This window comes from Tachyglossus aculeatus, chromosome 12 (genome assembly GCF_015852505.1).
Source record: "Tachyglossus aculeatus isolate mTacAcu1 chromosome 12, mTacAcu1.pri, whole genome shotgun sequence".
Lineage (NCBI taxonomy): Eukaryota > Metazoa > Chordata > Mammalia > Monotremata > Tachyglossidae > Tachyglossus > Tachyglossus aculeatus.
The window spans coordinates 21,089,526-21,103,218 of record NC_052077.1 but is presented as its reverse complement, the minus strand read 5'-3'; the positions used below and the strand labels follow the sequence as shown (position 1 = coordinate 21,103,218).

Here is a 13,693-nt window from a genome sequence, read left to right as displayed (position 1 = left end):
CTTTCTGTCTCAAAAAAATAACAGTCATTCCTCGTTTTACCTTTTTTATCCTTTGTAAATTTTATAGCCTGCAATTCTAGGAAGTTAACACAGGAAACAAGGCAGCTAGCACCACAAGTGAGTTCTTGGTTTTTGAATCTGTTTTAAAGTGTTTGAAATGTTTAAATTTCTGGTTATGATCGAGGTTTGTTGTTTACTTTCTTTGTAATACTTTTATCCTTTTTTTCTAAACACAAAATTCCATTTTAGAGGCATTAAATGTTATAAACAAGCTGGAACATGAAGTAAGTAACAAGGTAAAATAGAAATGAGACTATGGTGACGTATGAAAGAGCCTTTTGCTGAAGGAAATTAATCTGGGCCGTAAGCCGATACAGTTGAAGACGCACAGATTTTGGTTATATACAGTAATCTAAGGCCAATCTTGAACTTCCTGGCTTCAAGAAATGTAAGTTATTTTCTTCCTGATAGTGTTTACCTTCACTGAAATGTAACTACACATGTCCTGAGGCTCTGCAATTTAAGACATATAGCCAGTCCTCTGGGAAGGACATGAAGGTTTAGAAAATGTAAAAAAAACGGGAAAACCTGCCACTCCTCTGCCTATAACCTCAGACATGCAGCTCATTCTCAGCTAAAACCTGCTGAAGGAAGTCACGGCCAATGTATGAATTCAAGGGTTTGGAAGGAGAATTAGGGACTTAGTGACCCCCTTCAATCCCCAGTCTAACTTACTGTGCATAAATAAGCATGTGGGAATTCTGTTCCTCCTAATTAAAACTTGAACTAGGGAAATAAATGCACATTAGAATGCTAGCAGGCTCTAAGGAGGCAAGTCAACAGCCTTCATCCAAGACAGCTACTGTTGATCATCTAGATCCAGGCAAGGTAGAGTAGTAATAATGAAAGGGAGGGAATCCCAGGTGGGAAGGATTTATGCAAACCTTTCTCTGGTGCATGGGATCTTTCCTGTTTCTGTTGTGACCAGGAATGACACTAACCACATAAGTAAATGAGCAAATCAGCTCCAATGGCACCACCAGCTGAATTGGCTCCCGGCATGTATCCACCTGCCTTACACCTTCCCAGCTAGCTCCGCAACTTTTAATTTTCTGACTGACAAGAGTACAGCTGGAGGAAATTCCAGTGGGGCATTCTAGCAAAAATGTAAGAAATCATGACTGGTTATTTTACTAGATGTACACTTTCTTGATCACTGTGCTTTTATCCTTTCAAAGATTCAGTATAAACAGTATTGCCACCCCTGATACATCAGGGCATCAGCTGCTCTCAGAGTTTCAGTGATGCTCAATCAGTGATTTGGATAAATCTTTCTTAGGCAGGAAGCATATAGCATGTGTTTTTGTCTAGTTTCTTTACACTGTCCATATTCTATTTCTTACCCTATTTTGCTTCCTTTTGTGCTTTTCTACTTTTAAACTCCTGAATCCTATGATTAACAAAAACCAGACTTATTTCCAAATCTGTAACTTGTTTGCAGCTTTCTCTCCACTTGTTTTCACTAATCACCGAAAGAGCCTTTCTAACCCCATTCATTAGCACCAGTCATTTCAGCTTTTCCAGGCTGATCTGGACCACTTTTAGTGCAGGCTTTTTGGTAAACCTGGAAACATCTCGTAGCCAGTCAAATTTGAGACTCTGCTTGCTGTTCCCTTCTGTTCAGAGATGCGCTGATGAAAGCTTTGTTCTGGAATCCCAGAGGGAAAAACAATCTTCTGCATTCAAACGATTTATTTTGGCCCCTCTGACATCTATTCTGTTCGATGTTCCCAAGTGCCTAGCCTAGGGTACTGCCTCCAGTACTAGCTGTTGTTCAGGATCTTTATGTCAAGCCTTCCTTTCCCAGGGAAGTCATGACAAAACCATCAGTCAATAAAAACCATCCTCCAAGACCCCTCTTAAACATTTGACCAAGGGCACAATTCGCTCAAAACTCTCCGGTTGCTAAGTGCCCAAGTTCTTCCAGACTCTTTTCATCTTTTCACAAGGTTTCCAGTGAGATGGGGGAGATAGATGGAGAGTGGAGAGCAGAAAGATGGTTTTTGAGCTACTGCACCCCTTCACCTGGAAGCACTGTCATTAACAGCAGACACTCACCTCTGCCGCTCACTCACCTGGAGTCATCCTGTAAGAATCTCTTCCTGTAGACTGAGTGTATTCAATCTCCACCCTGGAGGAGTACTCTGCGTCCTTTTAATACCAACCTTGACTCCTGCTAGATTTCAGATCAACTTGTCCCTCTGTTGGTTCTTAGCCTTTCCTCTCTCACAAGAACAGTTTGGACCTTGAACCTAAGATGGCTTTGACTGTACACGTTAAATAACTCTCTGTAAAAAAGCTCAACTACTTTACTGTCATTGTCTCTATCATCCAACTTTAAAAACTCACCAGACATTGGTGGTCACAAAGCAAACGTCGCCTCTCCTTATTTACAGATGAGAAAATGGAGGGTCAAAAACAGTAAGAATTATTTGGCTTCCCAGCACGTAAATCACAGAGCTACAATCAGGACCAATACCAGAACCTACTTTGAACCACACTATATTGTCAGGTCACTACAATTTCCTCTTCCTCCCCAGCTATTCTGGGGAGGGAAGGGTGTGATGAATACCCCTCTCCTGACAGGATAGACTATTATAATCTGCTTGAGTTGTTCCTAGGAAGACATATCTAGATATATCACTTTTCTATCACTTATATACCTAGATATATCACTTAGGCTCCAACTGGGCTTCAAGTCTCCTGCTCTTCCAAGTTAGGCCTAGTATTCTCTTATGTCCCAGCAAATTATTTTCTGTCCAGGTAGTCTCTGATTAGTGATTCAACCAGCATCTTCACTCCACATTCTGTTACCCTGCTTCTTCAGCTCACTCTCCTCTCCCTTGTATTTACAGAGAGCTTACCATGTGCAGAGCACTGAACTTGGAAGAGTACAATATAAAAGAGTTAGTAACACACCCTCCTGCTCACAACGAGCTTACAGTCTAAGGACTATAACTCCGAAGAGTCTTCTGTCCAGGGCCCCTGAATAGTGATGGAAATGACTCCTCTACTTCCCAGCCCCATATTCCCATTAGACACTCGCTGACTTAAGATGCTTTCCTTCAGTGTCCAGCCAGCAATCCAGCCGCAACTGAGTGAGAATCACAGGAAGCTGGCGTTGCCTGTCCGGACCTGGCCTACAGCGCCTTGAAGAAATAAACAGAAACCCCAGGTCCCTGCTTTTTCTTCAAGAAGAAATATTTTATTGCAGCTCTGTTATCATTCTAAGAGAAAGTAAGAGCTAGCTGCCAAGGGGAGTGAGCTATGAGCCATCCCTTGGGGGAGAGGAGCAGAAAAACAAGAAAGCAGATTACAGAGTGAAAAGATCAGGATGATGAAAGGAAGGAAAAACCTCCACCCCATCCGTCCATTCTTATCTGCCCAGTGGGGATCAGTTTCTCCCCGATGGTCATTCCCTGCACCCGCTGTTGTACAAGACAAAAGGCAGGATGAAGGAAGAGGGGTCTAGGGGCTACTTAGTGTTGATTAGTTGCGGCATCTCCTCGATGAGCCAGCTTGCTGTGGGAGGAAAAACTGCCCTGGCTATGAATTAGATGGCTGCAAACGGCCTCTCATTCACACAGCCTTAGTTGAAAGGCATTGGCGTTCTTCTAACAGACCCCGGGGAAGGCAGTTGTGGGAAAAAGAGGTGAGGAACAATCCACAGTGTCTAGGAAAGAAAAACCTCCTTTCCCTGGAGTCTTTGTACAAATAAATAGTCCCTGTTTTCATGGGTTATTCTGTACCCTAAGCTCTGGTGTTGCTTTTTCACTTACATCATCCGAGCCCTGCAGCTCTACGCGTGGAATTTGGGGACATGATCTGAAGACAGTCTCTGCATTGCCCTCAGACAGCTCTCATATGCACCTCTTTTCAGTCTGAATTGGTCTGTCCCCAACTGAAATCCAGATCCAAGCGCCTGTAGTCCCAGCCAGAGGCACGTGCCCAACCAGCGAGCATCGGGATGCTGTTCTACTGCTTTTTGAGGAGATGTTCCTTCGGCCCAGGAGAGTTTTGCGTCTGTATAAAAGCTTGGTGAATGCTAACAAAATGGATGTGCTCTGATGACGAGAGGGGGGGAAACGGTTTAAGCTAAACATGAGTGATTTAAAAAAACGTCGAACACTCATACCACCGCTGGAAGCGCAAAGGCTTCAGAGGGCTGGAAGCAGAGCCGAGGGCCACGGCAGTACCACGAACCTTGGCTGGCACACCCGGGGGCCCAGCCTCCACTCAGTGGGACCACTTGGCCCTCCAGAGCCTTCTCGGAATGCCAGCCAACTGCAAAAACCAGAGTTGCCCCAGGGAATGACGAGAGCCTCCGTCCCTGAAGGGGGCCGGGGAGGAGGCAAGGGAAAAAATTGTGTTTCTGATACTGCAGAGGGCAGGGGTTGGGTCCACTTCACAACCAGTCAGTCCCGCAGCCGGCGCCACTCCCCGGCCCGTTCGGAGCTTGCCAGAGCAGGAGAGCTGGGGCCCTGGCAGGGCTCAGGTGAAACAGGGGTGGGGGCTGCAGGTTCAGGCCCTGGAAGATCTTCAGCGGCAGCGGGACTGTGGAGGGTTTGCTCCAAGCCAAGTAGGTCAGCTTCTTGACAGTGCCTGCTGCTGAAAATCTGCCCCTCTTTATCTAGAGCCGTGTTCTGCAAAGGAAACCAGCACAGAATCGAAGTGTTAACGCCCTGACCTGGGGTAAGTCAATACTGACAACAATGCGTGACACGACTGAAGCATGCACTAGTCTCAAAAACAGAAGAGGAGATATAACGGCAGATCTCTTTTCCAACAATAACAGAAAAAGAAATCCGGGTCCTCTTTATCTTGGGGGCCAGGTAATGAATGCTAACAAAGTAAAATCCAAAGCCTGCCAGGGCACACTCGGCCTGGAATTGAAACACAGCAAGCCAATCAGTCAACTAATGGCAGAGATGAGTTTTGCCATTCTTGCCATCAGCATAGGAGAAACTTTAAATCGTAGGTCTGTGGTAATACGCTAATTTGAAACTAATTTAAGTCTCTAACTGTAGTAGGTTCCACCATAGGGCAGTGTTTCCATCTGGTTTTGAGCGTTTTCTGAAAAAAAAAAAAATCCAGCAGCATTTCTGTCTAAGGTAAGAAACCAACTTTACAGGTTTTTGGTCAGGAAATGATGGAATTTTGAGTATCATGAAAGGCTGCCTTTGGGAAACTGACCAGTGGGTAAGCTTTCCATACAACACTGCCAACTCCTAATTACTAGTGGTACATTATTTTAAAGTCCTGACAAAAAAAAATCTTCTAATGTAGCTTTAGCAGTGAGACTGGCATCCCCCCATGGCCTCGGTAAGCCCAGAGGCGAGGAGTTCGATGTCTCTCCGAGAGCGGGAGGGAGGTGCGGTTTCGGCATAGAATCAGACCACCTCTGTGGTTCAGAATCTCTCTCTCCCTATCTCCTGTCCCAAAGTCTTGAGGCTTTTTGAACCCCAGCAGCCAGAAATATAGGGCACATGGTTCTCTCAAAGCAACGGGAGAAGAATTTGGTCTTCAAATTAAAAAAAAATGGGGTCCCCAAAATAAATGCTTTTCTGATGCTTCTGGTGTCCTGGCGGCAGAAAATAACAAGGTAATTCTCAAGTTAATTATATAATAATAATAATGGCATTTATTAAGCGCTTACTATGTGCAAAGCACTGTTCTAATTATATGAGGGTTGAAAGGCGATGGGGATGTGAGGACGTTACAGCCCTAACCTTTCCACATCCCAAATCACCAGCTCTGAGACTTGCACAAATAATCAAGTATCCTTGCCCAACTGTGACGCATCCAGTTGGGGCTTTTAAAACAGATCAGAAAACCAGCTAAGAGTTATTTCTCCTTTTCTCCTTTTGTGCATGAGGACAACATGTATTTTGTATAGGTGTGTGCAGCAGAAAGAAGCGTTGCAGTTACCGTTAGTACATACCATTGCCTTGGACCTATTCAGAGGAAAGCAATGCAGGCGGTGGGAGAGGAGGAAGAAGGAAGCAAGGGACAGAAACTAGACTTACTTTAAACAGAACCAACACAGTTGAAACATTTTTGTTAAAAAAAAAAAGCGTCCCTGGAAAATAAAAATCAGGTTCCCATTCCCACCCATCTAGGGGCAATAGGGGAACCACAAAATGCAATGCCAGTTTCTTTTTCATTTTGAAGTGCTGCCAACAAAAGCGAATTTGGGCTTTTATGCAGTGCAACTTCTCTACCACAGGATGGCTGCAGGCTCCATCCTCTGAGGCCGCATTTGATATCATTTAGTAAAACATAGAGCCTCATCCCCTCTAACCATATGCTGGATGGACTTCGCTTTCAATAGAGAATTTCCTCACAAACAGCAAATTACAAATGAAATGGAGATGGTTGGTAACAAACAGCAGGAGGCCCCCACTAAACAAAACTACTAACTGAACGTACTCCTCCCTCACACTGAAATCCATTTTCAGAAGTTGCGAATTGGGAGGCCTTAATAACAAAAAGGCACCTTAAAATCCCTGCAATAAGGGCGATGGGAGATGTAAAATCCAACACAATATCAGATGCCTATAAAACACAGTCATTTAACAATTCTTTCTCCACCCCATAACTGATTATAAGGAAAACAACATTCAGTTTGGGAACTTATTTGGCTCCTCCTTCCCACTGCCTTCTGATTCTGGAAGAAGGGGAAATGCACACGGGTAAGTGTATTAAAATAAACTGGAGCTTCCTTAGGATATGTGATGTTGGCTTGAATGGATGTCAGTAGATAATAGAACCAGAGAAACCCACACCGATAAGAAGCTAAGAGCTGGACTGTGTCAAAAGACTGAGACAAGCTAGAGTGGCATGCAGATTTAAGAGGGGCCAATCAGTAGAAATTGCTCTTATGAAACACAAAGCATTTAATACCAGGATTCTGCTTCAGGTTTATCCATAGCCTCAACAGGATAAAGAATGAAGCTCTGAAGTCCCTCTCACACTGTCAAATCAAACTGTCAAACAAAATGTAGACAACAGCATCACTTCACTTTCACTCTTAAAGAACCATACTAAAAACCTTACAAATTCATTGGCCAAGTACTTGGTATGGATGTCCATGCGAATGACATAAATGCTGTATAAAAATTATCCCCAAAGTCGGAAGAGCTCCCCAGTTTTGGCATCGAAACAATATGGTAATGACCTCTTCAGGTGCCATTATCTGTGACTTGAAGGAAGTGTTCATTAGGTTAAAAAGCACTAGTAAAGATGATACTGGGAGTTTCCCCAGGTTCAGATTTATGATTCTCTGAGATTTATTTTTAAACACATGTATATATGTATATATGCACATGTGTATATATACATATTTTCCCCAAAGACGGAAGGACCACAGACACTAAATATTAAGTGGTGATGAGGATGATGGTAATGTCACAGAAAGAGTGCAAGCTTCCACCACACAACCCTGCCCCCTGAGAAGAAGAGCTGAGGCATTCGGCTGTTTCCAGGGGAGAGGCCAACATTGTATTCACTCTTCTCTGGGAAGAGAGAATCATTATTGCCAAAATAACATTAAGGACCCTGGCCACTCATTAGGTAACAGACTGGATGATGATCAAACTGCATTTCTCTTGCTAGTCCAAAACACAGTTGTGATACCATCATTCAACATTTACCTGGTGCTCAGTGAGCAAAGTTGTGTAGGGAACAGAGTTAGACAGGGACTCTGTGAGCTCAAAATGACTTACGATTCACATTTATATATGTTCTCCTTATATCCTGTGGGACTCCAGAACACTTCAACTGAAGCCCACGGCAATGAGGAGTGGAGGTTGAAGTGCAATGGGGGTGCAACTTGGCAACTGAGTAATATAGTGTCGGTCCACAACACCTCCTCCAACTGACACAATAAGGGGAAAACCAGGGCCGCCTGAACAGAATCATCCCGACATAAATCTATTTGGGGCCCACAGTTGGAAGACACCGCATTAAGGAGAAAAGATGTGCAACTGAAGGAAGAGAGACTGATTGCCACTGGTGAAGGGGCTGGGAATTTGGGGCACATGATCAGTTTGCCTTTCAGAAAGGAACTACTTCTTGGGAATTAGCAGTGGGAAGTAAAGCATATTTGTAAAATCCTTAGCACTGACCTAATGCCTCTCATAGGAGTCCAAATAGTAATTTTTTTCTTTAAAAAAATACTTTTCAATTTTAATGTCCTCTCCCTCTCCGTTCTCCCGGAATTTCCTGGTGGGGGAAGACAATCACCAGTGCTCTATTCTGCTTACATTATCCAGCACCGAGAGTGGAATGCAACCCAGTCACATGATAACAGCCTCTTGCTGCTGCCTAAAAGGAAGAGGCCAAGCCAAGGTGGTTCTTTTCAAAGCAAAGCAGTGAGTGAGCCCTGATCCTGTGACAGCCTTCTTCACACTGACTCTACTCCTCAGGCCTTGAGCCCCAGCAAGATAAAGCAACCCAAACTGCATAAACTCTCCTGCGATTCTGGCATATGCAGCATCCAAACAGACCTGCAGCCTGTCAGCCAGCACAGCCTAAAGCTCTCAGTCTCTCTGGATGAACTCAGACAGTCAGCTTCCACCATTAGGAATTAACTCTGTGTTACACGGATATTCAGAATGCTGCCAAAAAAAAAATGAGGGAATCAAGGGACCAGCTTCAAAAATTCAGTGATGAACTGACCTCTCCCCAACCTGACTTTCTGTGGCATTTTATTCTAAAGGGCCACAAATATTTTCAAATCTGTATTCCAACAGGTTTGTTCCTGAGAGAGAGCATGTGTGTTTGTGTGTGTGTGTGTGTGTGTGTGCGCGCACACACAGAGCCTGATGGGAAACTTTCAGACCTTTCTCACTGATTGCTCATGTAGCCTGTGATATGTCAGGGAGACATCTTTATCGTTATTAATAATCTTGACTGAGTGAGAAGCAAAAAAGTGAGGCGTGGATCTGAAGGAAATTTTCACAGGGGAGGAGGGCCTCCAGAGAAGGAAAGGAGCACAGTTTAAAAACTCAGAAAGTCAAAAATAATCAAAGACGTCCCTAATTTCCTCAGAGACAAGAGCGGCTATTGAGGAAGTCAGAGAACCTTAGACATCAGTTCTGTCAGTAAATATAGCTAGCTATAAGGAAATGCTTGGATGTGGACATAAGAAGTGGCTGAAACCTCAGGCAGCTGTCAGAGGACCAGGAACTGATCAAATGGCCGTTATCACCCCCAAAACTCTCACATGTCCTCAGCAGACATCACCAGTAAAACCAATCATTGATCCTTCTCCTGAACCCAGCTCTTACCCTAAGCCTAGACTCACCCCAATAATTTTGTTGAGGACCAGGACACTGAGACACATTGAAAAAAATCAGTCATTTGAGTCCCTTCGTACTTCCTTTCAGCAATCAATTAATCATATTCACTGAGTGCTTACTGTATGAGGAGCACTGCACTAAGCACTAACAATTCATCACGGTAGGTATGTCCCCTGCCACAACACAGATACAGTCCAGAGACCAAGCAACCAATGAATTGGGAAAAGGTGGTGGTTAAAGCCCACCAACTTTATGGGATGCCTATTCAACAACTCCCAGAATGCTGTCAGTACAGAATACTGTGCCCAATTGGAAAAATGTCTCTACCAAGAACAAATTTATGGAATCTACAACCATTTGAATTCTCTGAACACTAAAAAACCACCAGTCTGATGGGTTTTTAGGATTAAATACTGGCTTTCATCAATGAAGTTAAGTACCACATAGCCCACGTCCCTCCCTCCTTCACCCCACCATCCTGGACATCTCCTGTAAACTCTTTGTGGGCAGGGATCGTGTCTACCAACTTTTCTGGACTGTATTTTCCCAAGGGCTCAGTACTGTACTCTGCCAACGATAAGCAGACAGGCCTAGTGGACAGGGCGCAGGCCTGGGATCAGAAGAACCTGGGTGCTAATGCCTGCTCCACCACTTGTCTGCTGTGTGACCTTGGAAAATCGCTTAACTTCTCTGTGCCTCAGTTACCTCAACTGTAAAATAGGGATTAAGACTGTGAGCCCCATCTGGGACAGGGACTGTGTCCAACCTGATTTTATTGTATCCTCTCCAGTGCTTAGTACAGTGCTTGACACATAGTAAGCGCTTAACAAATATCACAATTATTATTATTAGTAGTAGTAGTAATAAGTGCTCAATAAATACCATCAATTGATTGAGGCCCCCGTTGATATCCTAGCCTGGGGTGCTACGGCCCCGAGACAGCCCATAACGGCTGGACTGCTGCACAGGGTGGTGGACTTATGATGTAAAGGGGAACTGATTAATTGTTGGGCTGCCAACTCAGGACTTCTTTCTTTTCCCTACCTCCATGGATAGGGAATATGAGTTTGCACCTGGAAACCCGTGGAGGCAATGATGCATTTGTAATATCTCAGCTATTATCTACTGATTAACAAAAACTAAACTGTGGGTTAAGCACTGGGTGAAAAAATGCTCTGATCTGCTTACCATGATAACAGAGACCCCAGTGGTAGTGCTGTTCTGTTTGGGCAGGGCATGGCTGAAGTGCTGCTTTAGTTTACCTGTTACTTCTGCCTGCATATTATTCTCCTCAGAAGCATCATCCTGTGGAAAGAAAGACAAGCATGACCACTTCTGCACCAAAGCAGAAAAAAGAAAACAAAGTCCTTGCACACAAATGGGCTTCGCCCCCCCTTGAGAGAAAGTGTGAATCATAGGAATAGGGCCATAGTTTCTCTGGGTTATTTCCTACCCAATGAAGAAGTCCTACTTCTAAGTCGACTGTCTATTCTGTGCCCGAGGGCTTAGAGTTATGGAGCTCACATTACCTGTCATGAGAACATGATGACCTTGGCTAATTTGCTTAACCTCCCTACCTCAATTTGCCAGCAGAGAAAGATGGTAATAATCATGCGGTCCTAGCAAGACAGAAGAGGTTACATTCCTAGCCAGCCCAAAGCATTTCCAACATATTCTGATCCTGAAAGCACCGTCTCTGTTTGAATACCATGTTCAGGAAGAAATAGCACACCCAATAATCAAACCTTTTTCATGATACCCATCAAATAAGTCAGAATATTTTTTTGGGGGGGGAGGTGGGGAGGAGGAGGCATCTTCAACAAGCCAGAGCCATCACCACACCAACAAGAGGTGCTGATGATTCCCTTTACAAGCTGGGTTGGCTCGGAACACTTCATATCTGAAGCTGTGACGATTCTGACACCATTCAAAAAAAAAAAGGCAGGACTGATACTTTAACAATAATAATGATGATAATCATTATTATTTGTTAAGTGCTTGCTATGCACCAAACACCGCACTAAGTGCTGGGATAGGTGAAGATAATCAGGTTGGATACAGTCCCTACGCAACTTGGGGCTCACAGTCTACGGTAGAGAGAAAATCCATATTTTACAGAAACTGAGGCACAGAGAAGTTAGGTGACTCCCCCAGGGTCACACAGTAGGGAAGTGGGAGAGCTTGGATTAGAACCCAGGTCCCTTGACTCCCAAGCCCGTTCTGTTTCTACGAGGCCACACTTATCCTCTACGGATGGCTCAAAGGTTGAGGTGCACATGTTGAGGAATGACAGTAACAAGGCCACAATTTGATCCTCAGGGTATATCATTTCAATCGTATTTATTGAGCGTTTACTGTGTGCAGAGCACGGTACTAAGCGCTTGGGAAGTACAAGTTGGCAGCATATAGAGATGGTCCCTACCCAACAGCGGGCTCACAGTCTAGAAGGGTATATCATTTAGAGAGAGAGCATGAGGCATGAACTTACTGAAACCCAGGGATGACTCAGGATCTGCCCTGCTGTATATCGAGCGTCGACATTTACCTGTAGCATGTGGCTGATTAATTCCTAGTAGAAAACAAAGAGCAAAACAGCAAAGGAAGCAGGAGGAAAACAGCATAAGTCTCCAGACATACGACATACGACTGGTTTTGGCCCTATTTCCTAAGAAGTCAGCAAAGTCGCCCCACTTGAAGGACATAAGGCAAATCAAAATGCCTGCCTTGGGGTCCTGTGCTTGGTGAAGGCCCTGCTTCACTCCTCATTCATGTGCACTATTCATTCATTCATTCAATCGTATTTATTGAGCGCTTACTGTGTGCACGGCACTGTACTAAGCGTTTATAGTAGGATCTGTGACAGAAGATGGGATTCCTGAATTCAGATCTTCTTCCTGGATTGAACTGAGGAGAGATGTGCCTTCACTGGTTCCTTGGGGTGACAATTCTCCTGTTTTTCCCTCCTGCCAGGACCTGAAGGAAAGGGGATTTGGGTGGAACCATGAAAGGTTTAGTTGGCAGCCCTAGGCTGCTCAGTGGAGGGTCAAAAACCGATACTGCAGCTTCCACTAGACATTCGGGAAAGTCCCAGAGGATAGGAGAAGGCCTACAGCATAAGGCAGGCCCTGGCAGGAAATGGAAATACCGACCTCCAAGGGCTACCAGATACGGCTGTTCCCTACAGATGCCCTGACCCTTAGGTATGGATAGGCAGCTAGCCATGAGGTTCATTCATGCCCCACTGAGCCCCTCTCCATGGATTCCACTTCCAGTCCAGCCACATCCTGGGAGATTGTGCAGGTGGTCTCCTCAGAGAAGACAGATACCCTGATTTTGTGAGGAACGATGGCTCACTAAAGGGCAATCTGGAAACTGTCCCTACTACTGCAGACACCCTCCCTCCACCCAAACCCCAGGACTTTTTTTGCTCACTCCCACTGGACCTCCTGACAGCATTCTCCTGGCCCCAGTAGCTCCCTTCTCACTATTTCTCTCCCAACACTTGTCCTCTAAGAGAGGCTCAGAGATACCCTCTCCTCTTCTTGCCTCCTCTCTGAATCTCTTTTCCAGGCCACTACAGGTTTTCGGTTTTGCATCATTCAGTAAAGCACTGTGGGACTCCACACCACCTGGCTCCTTACCCCCAGAAACAATCCCTATTAGATTCAATTCCATTACTATACGTACACCATACACATTTCAGGAACAATTCACCTCATTACTTAGGAAATGGCAAAGAGGGATTGAAGAGAAGGCATTACTTCCCACTCCATTCATGAATGTAAACTATATTTCCACCTCTCCCTACAGAGTTGGATCACTGGTTCTTAAGTCTGTTGTGCATCATTATTATTGATTCACAAAGTATTTTCTATTTGGTTATTCTGTGCTTTGACTTTTGGAGAAATTCATCTGCATTATGAGTGGACTGGGTTTCTGCGAGGGGAACATATCTTTGCCTCACAGGCAGCAGTGTTCTCACGTACAGGAAGATTCCAGAGGAAAATTCAATAAAACAAAAAGGGATTTCAAACCAAGAGCTACATAAATGACAAAACACACAACAAACTAATCCTTAGATTCTCAGGACCTCCACTGTGCACTTTGCATGTCTATAGTGGTCAAATTACCTGGTAACAACTAATCTCCTCTCCACAATGTATACACAAAGGCAAATTAGCCAACATGCATGGACTGGAAACTTGCATGGACTGGGAACTTATTTCTTCTACACATTCATCCTTCAAATGACACCTCAAGGGCCTGGGTCAGACACCTTATATACCGCCTGAAAGGACCAACTGTCTTTGAGATTTGGCCTGTAAACCAGC

The 13,693-nt window shown here is 44.5% G+C and overlaps 1 protein-coding gene across 6 annotated transcripts in view; it reads right to left on the bottom strand.

The window, feature by feature from the left end:
- Window positions 1-1,394: 1,394 nt before the first annotated feature.
- DCLK2 (doublecortin like kinase 2) overlaps window positions 1,395-13,693 on the bottom strand; it is a 113,117-nt gene continuing 100,818 nt past the window's right edge. For 2 of the 6 annotated variants that reach the window (XR_005453413.1, XR_005453415.1), the window contains 4 exons: window positions 11,851-11,931; window positions 10,551-10,667; window positions 6,964-7,046; window positions 4,620-4,703 (listed from right to left, as the gene is read on the bottom strand). Coding sequence is in view for 3 of the 6 variants with exons in the window: in XM_038755116.1 (XP_038611044.1) it covers window positions 4,476-4,703; window positions 10,551-10,667; window positions 11,851-11,931 (426 nt within the window). In the remaining 3 variants the exon portion in view is untranslated. Of the gene's footprint in view, window positions 4,704-6,001; window positions 6,015-6,963; window positions 7,047-10,550; window positions 10,668-11,850; window positions 11,932-13,693 lie in introns of all 6 variants that reach the window. The other 4 variants (XM_038755116.1, XM_038755117.1, XR_005453414.1 and 1 more) reach the window with 3 other exon arrangements.